This window comes from Mus musculus, chromosome 13 (genome assembly GCF_000001635.26).
Source record: "Mus musculus strain C57BL/6J chromosome 13, GRCm38.p6 C57BL/6J".
Taxonomy (NCBI): domain Eukaryota; kingdom Metazoa; phylum Chordata; class Mammalia; order Rodentia; family Muridae; genus Mus; species Mus musculus.
Window position 1 is genome coordinate 9543148 of NC_000079.6, and position 21868 is coordinate 9565015.

The 21868-nt window shown below is 39.3% G+C and overlaps 1 protein-coding gene across 4 annotated transcripts in view; it reads left to right on the top strand.

The window, feature by feature from the left end:
- Window positions 1-21868, top strand: part of Dip2c (disco interacting protein 2 homolog C) — a 392422-nt gene that overhangs the window by 266641 nt on the left and 103913 nt on the right. For all 4 annotated transcript variants that reach the window (XM_006516473.2, XM_006516474.3, XM_006516475.4 and 1 more), the window contains 5 exons: window positions 7037-7171; window positions 8599-8718; window positions 10127-10324; window positions 17524-17615; window positions 19967-20077. In XM_006516473.2, coding sequence (XP_006516536.1) covers window positions 7037-7171; window positions 8599-8718; window positions 10127-10324; window positions 17524-17615; window positions 19967-20077 — 656 coding nt within the window. The remainder of the gene's footprint in view (window positions 1-7036; window positions 7172-8598; window positions 8719-10126; window positions 10325-17523; window positions 17616-19966; window positions 20078-21868) is intronic.

Sequence of the window (21868 nt, forward strand, 5' to 3'; positions counted from 1 at the left end):
ACTGGAACATTCTGCTTTTCCTCTTTGTTTAAAGATCCTCTGCATTCTTATTGAAGTATTTGGTTTATAATGTTCTGTAGAAGCCCAGCCCATGACTTGCCAACTTGCCAAGAACCTGAAACAGCAGGGCAGACTGGGTAGGCCTAGTGCTCGGATGGGGTCTGTTTCATAGGCATCCCTTTTGCAGATGGGAACAGGTTTTTTTGTTTGTTTGGTTTTTGGTTTTGTGTTTTGTTTTGTTTTTCCCCATTTTCACTGAGCAATGGTGGTTGAATTATCCACAAGACTGTAGAGCTTGAAAGTTTTCAATGAATGAAAATTTGGGTTCCTTTGAAATAGTAACTCATTACTCATTCTCAATCAGTCAACCAACACCACCATTGTATTCTGCATATTAATACCAAATTTGAAGGTTTTTATCTTTCTTTAAGATTTATGTAAAGAATGAAATATATAGTTCATAAGTGACTTCTACTGTTGACTACCAGTCCTACAGTTAAGATTACAGAATATTGCTTTCAGGATGATGTTAGAAACCCATCTTTGGTCTTCTCTGAAAATGGCTGCTAATGTGCTCATTCATGTATTCACTCACATTCTTAATTGTTCTACATTTATTGAGCATAAATAATGTAGGTTATAAATATTTTATAGCTTCAGTATTTAAGGAGGTCATTTTATAACTCTATGTGGCTGGAAGCTAGAATAAAGATACCTTTCAGAGTCTGTGATTAAGAAGGAGTTAGAACAGTGAAGAGGCAATGACTCAGGAAGGCTCAGCAAAGAGGACCAGCTAATACCTTGATATTGATCAGGGTCAGCGACAGCTGTTTATAAACAGGAACTTAAAATTTCCATGCTGAGGGCATGATAGTGAGTTAAGATATCCTGGTACTGATGAAAGGTTAAAACAAAAAATAACAGAGCTGGACATGGTGGTGCATGCCTTTAAACCTAGCACTTGGGAGGCAGAGGCAGGTGGATTTCTGAGTTTGAGGCCAGCCTGTTCTACAAAGTGAGTTCCAGGACAGCAAAGGCTACACAGAGAAACCCTGTCTCAAAAAAACAAACAAAAAAAAAAAAAACAAAAAAAAAAAAAAACAAACAAACAAACAAAAAAACCCAAAACAGTTTGCATATACTTTCATGAAACTGGTTGAATTACAGCATCCTCTATCTTCCTGTTGAACAGTCTCCAATTTTATGTTCTTAAGGACCCATTCCAACTGTTTAGAGCAGTACTGATGCCAGCATAGGTGTAATTCCTCAGTAATTTCCTGTGTGAAGTTAACATGCTGTTTTGGGGATAGAGAGGTCTCAGAAGTAGCTCTAAGGAGAGGGTTTACAGTACGAGCAACTCCTGCCAGGGACCTGGAAAGATGGGAGTCATTTTCTTTTGATTTTTAAAAGCCTGGTGAGGACTATGGAGATTGTGCAGTTTGTAGTGTTGGCTCATGCAAGCATGAGAACTTGAGTTTAAATTCCCAGTAACCATGTGTAAAGCTAAGTATGGCCACAGATATCTTTAACTGAACTCAGGGTGATGGAGACAGTTGAATTGTTAAAAGTTTCTAGCCATCCAGCCTAGCTTAAATGAAGTCATTCTGTCTCAAAAAATAAGATGGAGAGCAACTGATGAGAGCAAACATCCCAACATCAACCTTTGACCCCTGTGGGTGGACATATTGAGTATGTGTGCCTATAGAATATGAATATGCACACACAGAACAAACAAAAAAGCCTTGGGAAACTGAGCTGAGCAGTGAGAGGTCTTAAAGGACAAAAGTCCTGGTGACAAGAGAGCTCTTTAAGTTCTCCTGATGCTTAGGGACTGCTTGGCCTCCAGCCTAAAGCTTATTGAGCTCATTTGAACTTATCCTTCTGGTCTAAACCAACTTTTTCCTCACCTCTCAGCGGGTGTTTCCAGAGCAGGTGCTATATGCAAGAACCTTCAAGATAGTCATCAAATCCTGATGTATCTAGAATAAGTGTCTTGTGTCATTAGAGTGGCAGAGGTTTTTAAAGCCACTGGTAGCTTTATCCTATAGTGAGGACAAATGTGGGGATTTTGAGGGGAAAGAGGCGAGGTAATATATAAACTGCTTTTTCTTTCTTTAGCTGTGATAAAATACTCTGACCAAAAGCAACTCAGGGAGGAAAGGGTTTATTTCATCTTATTCTTCCAGGTAATAATTCATCCCTGGGGGATGTCAGGGCAGAAACCATCGGAAGCCATGTGAGGAATGCTTCTTACTGGCTTATTCCCTGGCCTGCTCAGCTAGTTTCCCTATATAGCCCAAGATATCCTGCCGGTGGACAATACTTCGCACATCAATCATCAATTAAGAGAATTCTTCAGTCATTAGGCTACAGGCCTCTCTAACAGCAGTTCTTCAAATGAAGTTCCCTCCCCCCGTGTATGATATGTTGTGTCAAGTGGATAATAACTAACCAGCACGCATAAATCTGGAAACACTGCGAGGTTACCCAGCTGTCACTGTTCCTATTGTTTTACACTATCAGATATATAGGAATCACTATTCATCCCCTCGCGGAAGTGGGAATTCTGTTTAATGCAAACTCTGATTGAATAGCTCTAATGATATACTATGCTGAAATGCATGGCTAATGTGAATCAAACTGAACCTCAGGATGTTCAGACTCAGAGATTGCTATTTTACAGGATGCCTTTTGGATTTTGTTCATTACAAGTTAGCATGCATTGTGGGGTGTTTGTTTGTTTGTTTGTTTGTTTGTTTTGCAGTTGGCCATGAGGTAGTGGAGTTCTAGAGAATTAGATCATTTGGAAACATGAATGAGAGCCTATTTGGCAGAAGCACAGATGGGGTGTGACAAGGTTAAATACAAAGTTGTAGAAGATGAAGAGGAAACTTGGATGCTTCCCTTTTCCTACTTCTCCTCATAGGAGTAACTAGGTGGCTGTCCTTCCTCCTGCTCCTTCCTCTAGTACTCCCATGACTATTTCTGGCAAAGGCACACCTTCCTGACGCTAGGATCTCAGAAATTGCTCATAAGGATGTGGAACTGTTTATCTGGTGGTCACAGTAAAATGCCATGGACTGTGAGACTTGATCAGGGAGATTTGATCCCTCAGCTCTGGGGCCTAGAAGTTAGAGATGTGCAGGTACAAGCAGTGTTGAGGTCTAGAGGCCTCTCTTCTAGCTCAGAGGGAGCCATGTCTTTTGTAATCCCCATGGATTACATGGTCTTTTCTCCATCTATGTCTGTACCTCGAGTCTTCCTTCTTTCTTTAAAAATTCTTTACCTAGTTGATTGCTTGTTTGTTGGTTGGTTTGGGTATGCATGTTGAGAGAACATGTGCACCATGGGACACATGTGGAGATCAGAAGACAACTTTTGGAACTCTGTTGTCTCTCTTCATTTTGTGGGCTCCTGGGATGAAACTGATGTCATCAGACTTGCTCAGTAATTTACTGAGCCATCTTTCTGGCCGGATTCCTCTTTCTGATAAGGTCATCAAATATAGTGGGTTAGGGTCCATTCCACTAGCTTTGTTTTTGTTTGTTCATTTGTTTTGGTGACCATCTGCAAAGTACCTGGCCCTAAATATACAGTCACATTCTGATGTACTGAGAGTTGAGTTGCAGGCTGAGAATTCAGACCAAGAAATAGCATGATATTCTTAGGAAAGAACATGGCAAATGGCCTTTTTAGGAGTCTGTTGCCACCTTTGAGTCTACAAAACATCCAGTGACTCAAGCCTCACACACTGACTGACTCTAATGGGCTGTTGATGCCTGTGTGCATCATAGAATGACATGCTAGTGAAGAATCTCGCCTTCAGTAACGTGTGCACGCAATGTGGGTGAAATGGAGCGCTAGTGTGTGTGTATTTCCCTCACTGCCATTATGAGGTAAGTGTAAGACAGGTGTCACCGTCATTTATAAAATAGGAACCAAAGATATGGGAGGTTCATTACAGAACTTGGACCCATATGGTTCAGTCCTGTGAATATTCTTCAAACCACTTGTCCAAGTATTTGGAACCAGAGGCTCCCAGGGTGGCTTTGGTGGATCAGATGGGTTGGTCACCCAGGGTTGTCCATTTGAAGCCTCCTCAGAAAGGTAGACTACTCCATCCCAACCACCAATCTTTATCCAAGACACTTGTATAGTACATGCAAGGAAATTTCTGTAGGAATTCAGTCATTATTCACATGCTTGATATTTGTGTATTTGCTTACTAGACAAAATTTATTTGTAATACCCTCAAGTCAGTGGAAGGTTTTCTGTCATCTATGAACATATGCAGAACCCCAAAATTCTTGTGCACTTTTGTGCCTAGGGTCTAACAGGGTGGCTTTCATCTTCTTGCTTTAGTTCTCTGATTATAAAAGTGCTTTTTACAGCCTGTTTGATTGCCATGTTTTCCTATGAGGAGTATTTGTGCTTCTGTTGATGGAAATGTCCATGAAACAGAAGCTGAGTGTAAGGTTAAATGTTGTGTCCGGCCAGCAGATCACAGCCTGGGTTCTAGCCTGGAAAGGCATTTTGGAAACCTGGAAGAGAAGAGGGACTAGGCGGCGAGAGAAAGAAATGTAGCTAAGACAGGCATTCTGATCAAAGCTCAATTTTACTGTTCTGACACTCAGTTATGAAGGAAGTGGGAGGGGGCCCGATTCCTGCCAAATAATCTCGGGATCCAGTAGCAGGGTGACCACGTGTGTGGCTCCAAACAGCAAAGCGGCAGGTTCCAGCAGTGGGTGTGGCAGAACGATTGAGCGGAAAGCTCCACCCCTGAGCAAGCAGGTTTCAGGCTGGGGGAGGGGAGACTACAGTTAAAGAGGCCAAAGAAGAGTGTAAGATTAAAGAGGCCAATGAATGTCACTGTGGTGGTTCAAGTAAAAATGGCCTCTATAGGTTGACTGCGTAGTCATTAGAGAGTGGCAGGCACTGTTTGAAAGGGTTAGAAGATGTGGCCTTGTTGGAGGAAATACACTACAGAGGTGTGGTGGGTTTTGAGGTTTTAAAAGCCAATGCTGGGCCCAGGTGCACTCTGCCTGCCAGCAGATAGAGATGTGGCTCTCAACTACTGCTCTTAGCACCCTGCTGCTGTGCCTGCTGCTGTGCTCCTGCTGTGATGATAATGGACTTAAGTTTGGAACTGTAAGCAAGCCTCCAATTACATTTTTCTTTTATAAGAGTTGCCTTGGTAGGGGCTGAAGACATGGCTCAGTCATTAAGAGCACTGGAGGTGCTGAGTTTAATTCCCAGCAACCATATGGTAGCTAACAACCACCTGTAATGCGATCCGATACCTTCTTCTGCTGTGTCTGAAGACAGCTACAGTATACTCATACACATAAAATAAATAAATCTTATCTTTAAAAAAATTGCCTTGGTCATGGTGTCTCTTCACAGCAATAGAACAGCGACCAAGACAGCCACCTTCAGGTAGTATAAGACAAAATTTATTTGTAATACCCTCAAGTCAGTGGAAGGTTTTCTGTCATCTATGAATATATGCATAACCCCAAAACTCTTGTGCACTTTTGTGCCTAGGGTCTAACAGGGTGGCTTCTAACATGGAGTAATATAAAGGAAACAATCCAAAGTTTCCACATAACATGCATTAGTGAATCAAAATTAGCATTCTGATATGCATTATTAGAATTTACATATGTCTAATTCATTGATCATCCCTTGGACATGGTTTTAATGCTCTAATAATTATAAAAACTGTTCTAATGCTATTTAACCATTGAGGAGCTTGACTCTGAATACTATAGGGGAAGTTTGCCCTGTTCCTTGACCATTTGTACTGAATAGTTCTATGCCAACTTGATAAAAAGCTAAAGACATCTGAGAGGAGGGAACCTCAGTTAAGAAAATGCCTACATAAGATCAGGCTGTAGGCAAGCCTGTATGTAGAGCATTTAGTTAATTAGTGATTAATGAGGGAGAGCCCTGCCCATTGTGAATGGTGCTGTCCTTGGACATGTGGTCCTGGGTTCTATAAAAAAGGCTGAAGAAACCATGGGATGCAAGCCAGTAAGCAGCACCCCTCCATTGGTTTCTGCATCAGCTCCTGCCTTCAAGTTTCTTCCCTGTTTAAGTAGCAGCCCTGAATATCTTTGATAATGAACAATGCTGTAGAAGTATAAGCCAGATAATCCCCTTCTTCCCCAAGTTTGTTTGGTTACAGTATTTTATCACAGCAATACTGACTTTAAAAAAGATAGCCATGGCGTGACACTTAATAAACATTAGATTATAAGCTTTTTTGAATAATTATTTAAGACTATTTGTGTTTTAATTAAAGTAGTTAACTATTTCATGATGTTTCTCATCATTTATCAGGAATATCTTGAGAGTTTTGCATGTATTAATTTTCTCAATCTACCCAATATCTCAGGGAATCACCATTATTGCTTCATTTTGATAGGTAGGAAAACTGAGGCACAGAGAGATTAAAATGTTTCCTAGGTTCTCCTGGAATCAACAGTGTTGCCCTTTAAACCCTAGGATCAAAGCTTGAATTGTGTGCTGCCTCTGTTGTCACAGTAAGAAAAGTGCTTTGCTTCTACGGACAAGCGCATACATAACATATGATACTTTATCCTTCAGTCATGTTAGACAGTGCTCTAGTTAAAATGCTACATCGATTCACTGACCTTTCTCCTGTTATGAAATTAAGTCTGATCTTTGCCTGTTTTTCACAGTTTTTCACTGTTTTAAAATAATGGTATACATTATTTTAACATTAATCACCTTTGTTTGGGAGTTTTGTGGCTGACCTTGGTTTAGCGTAATCCTTTTTTGTTTTATAAGGTATGGTCTTTTTCTATATAGGTCTAGGCTTGCCTCAAAACTTGTGATCTTAATTGCATCTTCTTCCAAGTGTTTAGAACACAGGCTTGTGTCATTATATTGGATCAAAATGATCCTTTTGTATGAGTTTGTCATATTCTGGACATTTTTTGAGGTTCTATTGTTTGACCTTCAGAATAACCATGAGGCTCATAAGAAAATTGTCTCCTCCTCTTCTTTACAGAAAATCATTCTGCACCTCCTGATGTAACCACCTACACCTCAGAACACTCAATACAAGTGGAAAGGCCGCAGGGCTCCACCACATCCCGGACAGCACCAAAGTATGGCAATGCTGAGCTCATGGAGACTGGGGATGGTATGTCTTGTAGTGAGGTGCTTCCTCCCATGTCAACTTTGTACTTCTGTCCTTACTATGACTGTTATTGATCTTTCTGACTGAAGGAACTACTTGTAAATACTCATTGCTTGTCAGTTTCCTTAGGTACTGTTCTAGAAGGTGATCTGACCAAAAAATGTAAATTATCTCCAAATTGTCTAAGAATTTCTCCTTATTAAAAGAATGTAAATATTACATAATTTAGCCATGAGAAGAAATAGATTTAATGAGATATTGATGGTTTTTGTAATATATAACTAATACTGGTTGAGTCATTAAGAAATTCAGTATGCGTTAAGACCTTGAATGCCTACTTCAGAAGGCAAAATGAAGTTAAATGAAAAAACCAAAATGATTTACATAGGGGTTGTTAATGCCTTAGGGCTTGGGAGAAGGAGTAATCTTTTCTTTTTTCTCTCAAAATTGGAAGTAAATTATCAGTGATTGGACAAAACACAGAGTAAAAGGCTTCTCTTTGTTCTCATATTTTAAATCATGGTGTTTTATTGTAACAGTACAAGTTCTTAGTATTCAGTGCAAATCAGCACACCTCAGATTTAAACTTTCTGCTGTATTCTGCTTTAATTGTGTTATAGTCTTGCCAGGGTCATAAAACTTAGCATAGGATCTGGCAGTAAAATTACAGTTTTGGTTTTTTTACTTTATGAAAGGTGGACAAAACAGTATCAACCTGCTGTAATACATGTTCCTTACAATGTTGTTAATGTTGCCATGATAACTGGGTGGTTCACAATTAAATATCTTGCTCTGGCCATCTCTTTAACAAATGGCATGCTGTCCTCAGCATGGTTGGAGTCCTAATGCTACTTATACATAACTATCAATTAAAACTATAACCATTCCATTTCTTATAGAATTGGCTGTATTTCCATCCTACTGCATTGGTGTTTGAAATCTGTCAAGTCTCAGAATTGGGTAGATTCTGTCTAAATTATGTCAGAGTTCGGTTATTCCTTCTAAAATTGTGATTCCTGTGTTGTGTAGTCCAGTGCTTCGTCGTATGTACACTTTTGCCTCAGAACCATACTCGGGAAGTACTAACATTCTCACCTAAGCTTCTAAACCTCTAGTCTTGGATTCATCAGAACCAAATTGATTTGAATCAAGTGATGAGAAGATACTGTGTTTAGATGTTGAGAATTATAGCTATTTTTCTATGTTTTCAGAGCTTTACTTATTTTTTGGCTCTGAAAGTATACTTTAAAAATTCTTTTGAAGTAATGGAGGTACAGGTCAGTGCTTAGACACGTGTGTAGCATGTATTAGGTTAGGCCTTATGATGTATTCCCATGACAGGAAATAAGAACGTTGTTGGGGGAAATTGTCACAAATTCTCTTATTCCTTCCAGAGTTTGTTCATGTCCATGATGGTTCCTGTTTTTCAGGTGTACCAGTAAGTAGCCGGGTATCAGCAAAAATTCAGCAGCTTGTCAATACCCTTAAACGACCGAAGCGGCCACCATTACGGGAATTCTTTGTTGATGACTTTGAAGAATTGTTAGAAGGTAAGTATTTTTTTTTCCTACCCCTTCTTTTATGAAGTCCTTGGCTCCTCGTACAGTGCTACATTTTATGCAAAGTGACTTTATTTTGTTAAGAGTGATAATCCAGCCTTCCCTCAGTAATAGAATTCTAAGTCACTGTAGGTTGCCATTCCAAATGCATATCTGAAAGGGCCACCAAGTGCTATGCAGTTAGAGCTTTGAAGCCATCTGCCCCCTCAGTATACTGTGATGCTGTTTTGTGACTTGGGCCTCTTTGTAAGGACTCAGTGCTGTGATATAAAAGCAAAATGAAATTATAGAGATCCTTGGCTCAAAACCAAAGTGTCCTTTTCTACACAAACTGATGAGATTGAAGAAACACAGTAGGGGCTCTGCCCCATACCTCAGTTAGAGTGAATGTGGGTGCTTCAACTAGACAACTTAAAATTGAAACAAAAGCGATCTGTTGTTGGATCAAACCCAAGTTTCTTGTTTGTTTGTTAACTGAAGTTAAGAGTCAGCTGAGGGATGGAGAAACAGATGACAGCTGGAGTAAGTGCTTGGCACAGGTGTGAGGATAGGATTTCAGACCCCTAGAACTCATGCAGAATGCAGTTTGGGAAAGTATAGATTGGATCACCAGAGAAAGCTGCGGAGTGAGACTAGCCCCATCTGGGAGTTCTGGATTTGACTGATAGACCCTGCCTCAATGAATGAAATAGAGGAATGATGGAAGACAGTTCCTCACATCAACCTCCAGTTTCCAAATGCACACTCATATGTATACATGACCACACACTCACACATACACATATGCACAACATGTAAATATACACATGAAAATTGAATAATACGGTAAAATGCAGCTGATTTTCCAGATAGCAGGTTGAAGTGATACCTTAAATTCTGAGAGAGAATGCTTTTCTAATAATAGGGGAAATAATTTCAGTTTCACACCTATCTAAACTGAAAAACGAGGACTCTGTTCTTTGATGAGGCTTTTAGTCTTACTCTTGAAAGTACTTTTACCATGCTTTTATTATTCTGAGTATTTGTAGATTTCTGCCTATATCTTGTCATTCAAGAGAAAAAATATAATGTAAGAACTGAGCCTTTTGGAGTTTCGAATACGGTGTGCTAACAATTAGAACTTTAAACCGATGCATTTAAATGTGAGACTCAAGGCATGTGGTTTGGTTTTGTCTGTTACCTACAAATGTTCTCACACCCACCTAAGTTCCTCTTTATATGTTGCCTTGGAAACTGTAAGAACTCAGTGCTTTTTTGTTATATCTATAGTGATTTGATTTTAGAAAAGCATCTTCGCCATCAGCCTTAAGTATCAATCTCTTAGATTTCTTATAAACAACTAAAAAATACTAAATGGATATCTTTTTCTTAAAAATATTGTATGTTTAAATGTATTTAGTTCAACAACCAGATCCAAACCAACCAAAGCCAGAGGGCGCCCAGATGCTGGCCACAAGAGGGGAGCAGTTGGGAGTCGTCACAAACTGGCCACCCTCTTTAGAAGCTGCACTACAACGATGGGGGACCATCTCCCCGAAGGCCCCCTGCCTGACCACCATGGACACAAATGGAAAGCCCCTGTACATCCTCACTTATGGTAATCTTATAATGCCACTCGTTCACTCTCCGACCTTTGCCTTCCCTGCACATACCGCTACTGAATGAGAGAAAACAATACACATCTTCTGGGTGGCTCATTTATATCTGTGTTGCCTTGTTTGTTTCTGGTTTAAAAGCAGATGGAAATTTAAAGACACTTTCCATTAAAAAATTGTGTTGATAGAGGAATTACTAATTTTCTATTTTTAAACTTAAAACCAAACTTAAAACCAGAAATGGTTTTAAGTTTAAAATATATAAAGCTGTGATTGTAACTCTATGTCACTTGATCTTGTTTTTTTAAATGAATACTTTTTTAACGATATTTTATTTAATTAGATTTTTTCTTCATTTACATTTCCAATGCTATCCCAAAAGTCCCCCATACCCTCCCCCCCCCACTCCCCTACCCACCCACTTCCACTTCTTGGCCCTGGTGTGCCCCAGTACTGGGACATATAAAGTTTGCAAGACCAATGGGCCTCTCTTCCCAATGATGGCCAACTAGGCCATCTTCTGCTACATATGCAGCTAGAGACACGAGCTCTTGGAGTACTGGGTAGTTCATATTGTTGTTCCACCTATAGGGTTGCAGACCCCTTTAGCTCCTTGGGTACTTTCTCTAGCTCCTCCGTTGGGGGCCCTGTGATCCATCCAATAGCTGACTGTGAGCATCCACTTCTGTGTTTGCTAGGCCCCAGCATAGCCTCACAAGAGACAGCTATATCAGGGTCCTTTCAGCAAAATCTTGCTGGTGTATGCAATGGTGTCAGCGTTTGGAGTTGATTATCGGATGGATCCCCGGGTGTGGCAGCCTCTAGATGGACCATCCTTTTGTCTCAGCTCCAAACTTTGTCTCTGTAACTCCTTCCATGGGTGTTTTGTTCCCAATTCTAAGAAGGGGCAAAGTGACCACACTTTGGTCTTTCTTCTTGAGTTTCATGTGTGTTGCAAATTGTATTTTGGGTATTCTAAGTTTCTGGGCTAATATCCACTTATCAGTGAGTACATATCATGTGAGTTCTTTTGTGATTGGGTTACCTCACTCAGGAACACACCCTCCAGGTCCATCCATTTGCCTAGGAATTTTATAAATTCATTGTTTTTAATAGCTGAGTATTACTCCATTGTGTAAATGTACCATATTTTCTGTCATTTTATGCATTTTTGTTTCTATAAAAGTACCTATGGTATTGACTTGGGGGACGCCAGGGCCAAGACGTGGGAGTGAGTGGGTAGGGGAGCAGGGCAGGGGTGGGGGCGGCGCGTGGTGTATAGGGGACTTTCGGGATAGCATTTGAAATGTAAATGAAGTAAATACCTAATAAAAAATTGGAAAAAATGCATAAAATTAGTTAGAGCTGTGTGAACATCTATATCATTTGTATCTCTAGTATTGGAATAGGAAGAGTACAACAATAAAAGATACAGCATAACAGATTGTACAAAAGTAATGCTGACACTTTACATAGTAGGAAGCTAAAAGTCTGCTGAGTCTTGGGAGTCCAGAGGCTGCTGATTCTGGACCTGTGTTATTTTATGCCATTGTTTTTGCTCTGGTAGGGATTGAACTCAGGACTTTGTGCATGTCAGGCACACATGCTGCCAGTGAGCTAATTCCTCCTCCTAAACTTTGCATTCTAATCTCTAGTGCAGCAAAGAAAAACTCCTTTCTAGTTCTCAGAGAAAGAGCATTTCACTTTCTGCTTATGTTCTTTTTATTCTCTTGGCTTGTTATCAGTATCAAGGGTGACCATTCCTAATTGGTTCTATTCAGACCCACAGCGGTCTCTGAACAACCTTACAAACATATCCAAGATAATAGCTGACCAGATTGCTTGGTATTTCTTCTGCATTATGTGCTACCATCCTGCATCTAAGTGGACTAACCCCATCCCCAGACCTTGATCCTCATTCTGTCCCTCTGACAAAATCTACCTCTCCTCTCTCAGTGAGATCAGGGTTTGGCCCTTTGGGATTTCAGCATCTGAAATTTACTTTTAGAATTGTGACTTTTCAAGCTTGAGAGATTTTAATCTTTTATTGAGATTCATGGCATTTGTGATTGTGTCTGATTGGCATCTATCACTCAGAAACAATTGACATCTATCACTCAGAAACAATAAAATTTGGGTTCACAGGACAGAAAGCCAGATAAACAGGTTTCCCTTAGTTCTTCTCCCAGTATCCTTAACATAGACTAAACTCTTGCACATAGCCTGCTGTGTTAGAGGGGCCTTTCTATTAGATGCATCACCATGGAGAAAACAGATTACAGCTATTTTCATACTACTGGCTTCAGCTTCACAAAAATATTAAGCTTCATAGCTACAAGAACAAATGGCTCACTTCTGCATGGATGACATTAGAACGTGGTTTTTTTGTTTTTTTTAAACTTTGACTTTGTTTTTATATTACAAACACGTTGGATAATTTTGAGGAAAGAGCTTGAGTTTTAAATCAGTCATCAAGTTTAAAAGCCAGACGCTATGATAAGTAGGATTAGGCAGAGCCCAGCATTTGAAGAGTGGGGCCCCAGGGGCACCTGTGCATTTCAGGTACCAACATGGGGTTTGAGTTTAAGAGTATGTTAGGTTTGGAAGTATATATTTTACAGTCTCTATATTTGTGGCTACAATGAACACTTTAAAATAGAGAATATTATCTGTGATTTAGCATAAGCTTTGTTGTTGTTGTTTTAAAGTATGCTCTTAGAAAAAGGTTTTTTTGTTGTTGTTGTTTGTTTTTTGGGTTTTTTTTTTCTTTTTTCTTTTTTTTTTTTTGATTTTCAAGACAGGGTTTCTCTGTGTAGCCCTGGCTGTCCTGGAACTCACTTTGTAGACCAGGCTGGCCTCGAACTCAGAAATCCGCCTGCCTCTGCCTCCCTAGTGCTGGGACTAAAGGCGTGCACCACCATGCCCGGCTAGAAAAAGGTTTTATTCAATCAAAATGAGAAGACTTTTTCTGGGTGAACCTCATGCCTGTCCAAATTAATCGTGAAAACTAATTATGTGCTTCGAATTGCTGCTGCTCTACACCTAATGACCCCCACACTTACCTGTCTGGGAACACAGACTGGCTTTGTGTTTGTCCCAGAAGCTGTGTGCATGCTGGTGACCTGCAGTCTTTGACTAAGATATGTTAGGTTTGTGTTGTAAAATGCTGCCGTACTCTTGCTTGGAAAATAGAGTTGAGTAAAAATGAGGCCTATCATGTAGATAAAACTGGAGCCGCTCAGTGTGTTGACGATTTGTTGAGGAAAAGAGTGCTTGCTTCTTTGACCTTTTGCTAAGGTGATGATAAGCATCTGAATCATACCTGTACCCAAAATGTAACTTCTGCTTACAAGTCACCTACATTTTGCTGTATTGCTTTTTGCTGTATTTAATATTATTTGTTAGTCATATGCTATGGGCCAATCTTCATCTTTGCTTTTTAAGAAAATATTAGAAAGTAAGGTATTTTAAATGTAAGATATTTTAAAATCTAAGCTTGTTAGCTTATCAGTACATAATATAAAAGTGTTGGCTAACACAGTGAATACTATACATGAATATTATCTCTGTGGGAAACAAAAATAAATGAACCACAAATTGGTTGGTTATTTCTGAGAAAATACAGGGAGAACAAGGCTCATTGAATTTAAGTTCTAATGCCTGAGAAAACTGGTATAATTGACGGACTATAATATTTAAAGTCTTTAAGTTTTCCTTCAGCCCCCAAATTTAATTTTCTATTAAGTCCTGAGATAGCAGAATTCTCAGCTGAGAAATTTAGAACATCTACTAAGAAAAGTTATAAAGGATTTGATACTTCAAGTTGCAGTAGAAATTGGAAATATATGAAATAGGAATGCCATGATCTTAATTCTTGAAAATGTTCAATGCTACACAGTGATTCCGTTTTCACATCTCCATCTTCATCCACTTTCTCTTCTTTTGTTAGGATACCCAAAGCACATTTTTTTTTTAACCATATAAATGTTTCTGGTTTTCCTTTTATTTTAAAACATTTAATATCTGTCTTAGTCAGGGTTTCTATTCTTGCACAAACACCATGACCAAGAAGCAAGTAGGGGAGGAAAGGGTTTATTTGGCTTACACTTCCATACTGCTGTTCATCACCAAGGAAGTCAGGACTGGAACTCAAGCAGGCCAGGAAGCAGGAGCTGATGCAGAGGCCATGGAGGGATGTTCTTTACTGGCTTGCTTCTCCTGGCTTGCTCAGCCTGCTCTCTTATAGAACCCAAGACTACCAGCCCAGAGATGGCACCACCCACAAGGGGCCTTTCCCCCTTGATCACTAATTGAGAAAATGCCTTACAGTTGGATCTCATGGAGGCATTTCCTCAACTGAAGCTCCTTTCTCTGTGATAACTCCAGTTGTGTCAAGTTGACACAAAACTAGCCGGTACAATATCCATACATGCATGTGACTTATTTTGATCAAATCTATTTTCCATTCTTTACCTTTCAATTCTTACCCTATTTCTACCACCTCTTTCTACTCACAACTTAATGTGCTCATTTTTTCTCCCAGCACCCACTGAGTCCATTTAGTGCTGTCTGTATACACATGGCTGTAGGGCAATCTCCTGGATCATGGGTAGCCTTTCTGAATCCCTGAAGAAAACTGACTCTTCTGCCCCCAGCAACCATTAGTTGCCAATACCTCTTCAGGTAGGGGGTGAAAATTCGTGAGCTCCTCCCCATCCATTCTGAGTTACTTCAAGTTTGTCAGGGATTTAGCTGCCTGAGTTAGGAATGTATCAGACAACATTTCCATTCCAAGGAGAGAAAGTTGTTACTGGTAAGTCTCTCCAATCCTTGCTCCAGTTTTATGGGTGATGTGCTCTAATAAGACTGTATTACCCCTTCCATATCCATTTATGCCCTTTCTCTGCAGTTACACTGTCTGTACAGCAGCCTAGATGTCATTCAAATCCAAGAAAAGCTGAAGGAAGCAGTCTTTTCAGCCATTCTGGAAGTGCTTATTCTCCTTTGATTTAAACCAGCCCCTGCACTTACTCGGTTTCCTTTTCTCTGAAAACTACAAGATGTAAAAATACTAAGTATATTTCAAGAATTTTTGCTCAAAGTCTGGATTTTGTAGTTTTGTGAGACTCTATGTAAAACTAGGTTGTGTGTCAGTGTATAATGATATTAACTCCCGAGTGTCCTAGTCAAAAATGAAGTTGAAGCATTAGCAAACTGTAATAGTTTTAATTGATTGGATTGTTTATAACACATTGCTTTTTATTTTATTCAGTGATAAGAAAATGTAATTATTCAGCTAGAATAGTTTCCCAGTTTTGTTCACAGTAAGGAAGGTCTAAAGGCTAAATTATTTATGAGGGAAAAAAACACCACTCCTTGTATTGTTTCTTACCAACTGACGACCATTGATCGAGAAATGAACTCCCCAAGTGAGATATCAAATGACTTTAAAGATCTATGGGGTTGAGATGAGGAAGTTTGATGAAATCTTAACATCGAGTGATGAAATACTTATGAGTTACGTTAAGCTATAGACTGTGACTGTGGACTTAATTGATTCTTGCCTAAGACATTTGTGAACCCCCACAAAAAAAGTGTTTAGGATATGCTGAGAATCAAGAATTGTCAGGGAATAAGAGCAATGAAAAATAAAACATTCTCCTAGCTTGCTGTCTACTAAGGGACACACAAGTAGATGAATCCTATGAATGGTGAATAACAGCCATATTAATTCAGGGAGCTCCGGTTTAACAGGAAATAAAACAAATTCAGGTTTATGTTTTTGTTTTGTTTTCAAATTCAGGTTTGTTTGTTTGTTTGTTTGTTTGTTGAGTAAAAAAATACGTTATAAGCCAAAGGAATTTCTGTGTACCAGAAGTAATCTAGACATTGACTATTTTGAGACACAATTAGATTAATCTGCATTTTATTACTTTTACATGAATATACTGGCTAGAACCTTGATTTGTTTTGAAAGCTCTCAGTAGCTGAGTGTTTTTGACCATGCTATAAAATGCCTTCTGAATGCAAGAATGCTCCTTGGATTTGAAGTGGTTTTCATTCCACCTTGCACTTTCAGTATTACCAGGAAATGTATGAGTTCAGGATAAAGGCTTGAAATATGAAGGTCCTTCAGAGCTTGTTTTTGTTCTTAAATATAATTTGTGGAAAGTTTTCAAGAAGGAGAAAACACTATCTTAAGCCTAAATTTAAAACTTAACATTTTTTTTTACATATGTATTCGACTTGGAAAAATTTTTCTAGAGCTCAGAGTTTTAAAATTACAAAAATTTGCACTTTATCTAAGTTGCTGAGGTTCCTCTTCCAAATCTCAAATCCATGAGATTAGAAAGTATATACTCTGAGAAGTTTACAACTTGCAGGGATTCGGGCTTTGAATGATCTGTCAGAGCTGATTTTATACAGTTCGTGCTCATTGCAGTTACCCAAAATGGCACACATTTATAAGAGATGGATGTCACAGATAGAGCTTTGAGATTTCTCACTGCCCCTCCCCCAACCCCCATGCTTAATCCAGTAGAAAGATGGAAGTTGAAAATTTCAGTAGCTTTACAGTAAGAGCTTAACACACCAAGAGAAATTTAAGTTTGTTAAGACCTGGTTCTGATGATTCTCTGGTAATGTATCAGTTTTTAATATTTATTTTCTGTCCTTTTTTTAGAGGCTTAAAATAAAAAACAAAAACATTATCGGTAAAGTTTGTGAGACAAGATATTTCAAGACATTGTCCCTCCCACCCCCATGTCTGTATACTATTAACTGCTATTACTAACTTGTGGGCTCATGTCCCATCAACTCCTTCCCTGTCTCAGGGAAGGCTAAACAGGCTAAAATTTGAATTTTCAATCCCATTTTCCTCTCCCTCTCCGTCTCCCTTCCTCCTTTTCTCCTTTCCTCCCTCCCCATCTCCCTATATCTCTCTCTCTCTGTCTCTCTCCCTCTGCTGCTTTCAAACCTCCAGTACTTCCGAGTGCAAGTTCAGCTTTCAGTTTTATAGTCTTTTCATCCCTGCCCCCTTTTTGTCAGAGTCCTCCACATGGTACTTCCTACCACATACACTGAGCAGAACAGATTAATGACCTCGTTTAAAAATGCTAGTTTTCTATTCACAGTTGAACATAGCTGAAAGTGCATGTATATATTGTCAAGTTGTCTTTATGTTTATGCTTTATATCAACAGGCAAACTATGGACACGAAGTATGAAGGTTGCTTACAACATTCTACATAAACTAGGTACAAAGCAAGAACCTATGGTACGGCCTGGAGACAGGGTAAGTGAGGTTCAAATAACTAGAAAACCTCTATGTTATGATTCCAGAACTCAGTCTGTTCTTCCTCCTTGGTAGAGTAAGGTTGGACATAACATGCAAGTAAGCATTTTTTATGACCATCTGATTGGAGAGTTTTCTGTGTTCTGCTGTTTTGAATCAGCTTCCTCAGACATTGTGGCCCATGTTGTGGGAAGGAAATCATGTGGTAGTAGTCACCTGGGAGTATTACAAACTTATAACTGTCTCTTGTTTCTGCATGAGCCTACCCACCTGAAATTGTGCTAACAACACACACTGCCTTATGAAGGCAGATTCACATGAGACGTGGTCTCAAAAATTAGTTTTTGTTAATATGCTTACACATACAAATATATCCTCTTACTCTCTTTCCAACTTGTTCTTGCTGGTTTTCTTTTAAGCTATGTAGAAAAGAAATCATGTATTCCAGAACTTAATCTTTCTCCAGCACCTTTCCTGTCTTACAAAATACCCAGCATGGCTAAATTTAAGATACAGCTCCTGGCTTCAAAACTACTACCAGTATCCTTTTATGCTAGCCTATTTATCTTGGATATTAAATATGCTAGACTACCTTATCTAAATGTTCTTACCAAAATTAATAAGGCTACTTAAAACATTTTTAAAGAATCCATTTGAAACTCAAAAAGTACAAAAATGATGCATATTTGCTAAACCTTTGGATTTCTGTGCCTGTGAAAATACACCCACAAGGTTTGTAAAGAGTTGACACCATAGGTGCAGCAACGTGTTAGAGGGGCTTATGTGAAAATAAAAGCTGCATCCTGAAGAACACAGTAGGAATCCTATTAACCAACCAACCAACCAACCAACCAAAGAACTCTTATCATACAGGAAACTTTGTAAAACCCCAGTGAGTTGGCAATACCATTTGAGAGAGCACTAGGATAGGTTAAATATTAAATTGGCTGTGTTGCAAACAGTCATGTAGCGCATACTGATGTTCAGAGAGTTTGCATGTAGGATGGCCATCCCAGAAGATACTGCTTAGTGAAGTGTCATAGCCATTCTAGTTTGCCTGAGTACAGTCTCTATACTTTAATTATTATAACCCACCTAACACATTTCTCCTAATTTATATCTACACCAAAACTGTCTCAATTCTTTAAAAAAGCATGGAGAAATTGGCTCAAATATTTATTACCTTTGAATATAAAGGAAACACATTTAAAACATGAAATATATACCAAAAATGTAAAAATATATCAAGAAACCTTTGTGTTAAATATATTAAACACAAATTCCAGGGAACATAGCAAGGTGTGAAAAGAGAAATATGGACAATGAAAAAGAATCCATAAGAGGAAAAACTTGAGGATATGGTCATATTGTTAGTGTTGGGAAACCTATTTAGAAATTATATCCAGTATTATGTGTTGTGGGTTGTAATCTACTCTTAGACTGGTTAAACTGAGCAGGTTGGATAAACAAGGAAGACCAGGAGCAATTAAGTCTTTATAGTAGTAGGCAGTGAAAATATGCACGTTCAGCATTAAAAGACTGATGTTGAAATTATGCCAGGTAGTGCATGTGATATATCATGCTTCTGTAAACTCTGCCATTTGACTGTTACCAGGACAATTAGGAGCAGTTTGTTATTGCTTTTTCTTTTTCTCATAGAAGGAACTATGACTTAGGCCAAAATTGCATATAAGATACTACTAAAACTAAAAAATAACTTAGCATCTGAATTCAGTCCAACTGGGTCTATCTCCTAAGCAAGCATTTGCCCAGATACCTAGTAAAGAATTATATAAACATTTAATTTTAGTTGTAAGAACGTTATCAGAATATGCAGAGTTATTTATTTAGACCAATAAAAAGAGTAAAAACACATATACTGTGTACACTGGTTTTGGTTTTTTTTTTTTTTTTTTTTTGGTTTGGTTGGTTTTTTTGCTTTTGTTTTTTTGTTGTTGGTTTTTTGTTTTTTTTTTTTTGTATATGAAAATTATGTGGCTGTGGAACACAAGCAAACAATAAAATGAGATTCTGTCTGGTACGGGAGGATAGCTGACAGCTGTTAATACTTCCCTTCCGTGTAAGTTGAAGAAAAAGTATGGGGTACTTATTAAAATATCTGTTATTCTTTTTACATAAAACATTTTTTCTTAGCATCCATCACTTTTGAGATAGATTCTTGCTCTGTAGCCTCTGGTCACTCTTAATTTATATAGTCCATAGTCAGCCTCCTAAGTACTGATCTTACTGGCCTGCCTGTCCACCTGTTGGGGACCTGAAATTTTCATCCTGCTGTCCATGGAAGTATAAATCCTGCTGTTGACTCAGCTGTGTGTCTTGCTCGTCTCCAGGTGGCGCTAGTGTTCCCCAACAATGACCCTGCTGCTTTCATGGTGGCCTTCTATGGTTGCTTGCTGGCTGAAGTTGTTCCTGTCCCCATTGAAGTGCCACTCACAAGAAAGGTAAAGAACTCACTGTTCATTAAGCTCTATTAGAGGGAAGTGTCAGGCTCCATGACTGGGTGAGAATGTGTAGACTACAGTTTTGTAAATTACTTTTTATCTTTGCTGTGCAAGTTCAGTGACATGTTCTTGCTGTCTCTAACACTCAGACCAGATTTTCATTAGTTGCATTAATTTGTGAGAACAGTTATTCACACATACCCAGCATGTCTCATCTGCAGGTGTGCTCCTCCGTAAGGTGAAGCTTCCGTTTATTTGGTAGCATAGCATGGCCCTGTCTTATCAAGTCCTGGTTCTGATTGGTCATATCTTATTTTCAAATTAAATGTCTAAACTTGCTCTTATCTTTATTGTATATTCCAACTGTGGGGCCAGTAAGTAGCTAGTATTGTATAATTTTGTAATCACCAGCCTTATTAGCAGCCCCTAGTAGATTTGCTGTGTGTAGTTCCCAGGGCTGCAGTAGCTTTGCTGCTGGTGTTTGTAGGGATCTCTCCCCCATTTCTCAGGATCTTGTCCTCACCTGTTTGTTCACCTGTTTGATAAGAAAGCCATGCCAGCAGGTGCGAAGTAACCTCACTGTGGTTTTAATTTGTGTTTCCCTAACAGTTGTGCTGAACTTTCTTTCCTGCCTGTGCATGTATAACATAGCAGCCTGTTGGCCTGAGCAGTTTTCTTACTTTTACCTGACTCTTCTCCCCGGTTACAAGTGAGATAACAGGATTGTATGAGTAAATGAGGAGGAAGTACGGGAAGGCTAATCCTTGCACCCACCTGTTCAGTGGCCACTGGAGCTCCTTAAAGGTCCTACTCAACAGTCCTTGTTCTTAAGCCTGAATCTGGTTGAATGCCTTAAGTAACAGCTTGCTTTTATTTATTCAGTTATAATCCTGGTAGTGAAAGGGAAACATCTAGGCAGTTTTATCAAGAGAAGTTGGTGACCCAACAGGAGAGAGGGACAAGAAAAAGCAGTCTCCAGCCTTGCCAGTGACATCAGGAAAATGATTATCACTATCTTGTGGTATCTGAACCTGTATGTTTTTCTGTCAGCCAAGTGGATTTACTAACCTAAAAAGTAGGTTTCGCCAAGATGTCCTTGAGGAACAAAGGTTATCCACAAGGGTGATAGTCTGGGTACAAAGGGATAGCAACCGCAAAGACCCAGCCAGGCTGACAGTGTGAAGCCTGTGTATGCCAGTGATGACAGGACAGAACATGCATACTGGGCCAGACCAAGGTCCTGCTGTGACTTGAATGGCTGCATAACAGCCACCCGGGTCTGGTGCTGCCTGAGAATTTTTGTATGCTGTCAAGGCTATCTGGCTTGCTCCAAAGAGCTCAAGTCATAGTTGATTGGTTGGTTGTGTTGCTAAATATTTCCAAAGTGGGCTATGTGGCACTTGCTCTAATCCTAGTAGTGGGGATACTGAAACAGATGGGTTGGGCTCAATGAGGCCAAAGTGAGCTACTGAATGAAACACTGCCTGGAAACAAACAAAAGTTTCAGATGAACCTCTAGAGGGAATAATGTCAGAGTCTGGTATGTTTACCGCTTTAGGTGAACAGAATGGTATTTTGAGAGAGGCACTCAGTAGACCTGGGATCTCGAACTGCAGGAATTGAGGGAGAAAGAGCAGTAGAGCTGTAAAGGGCTACAAGGAGATGAGCAAGTGCCTGCCAGGGTGAGGAGGGCCTCCTCCAGAAAAGGCATCTTTTAGCTGACGCGTCCTTGTATGCATAGTATGGCAGGCACCTTAGATTCACTTTCTTAAATGCCAGTGTATGCTATGT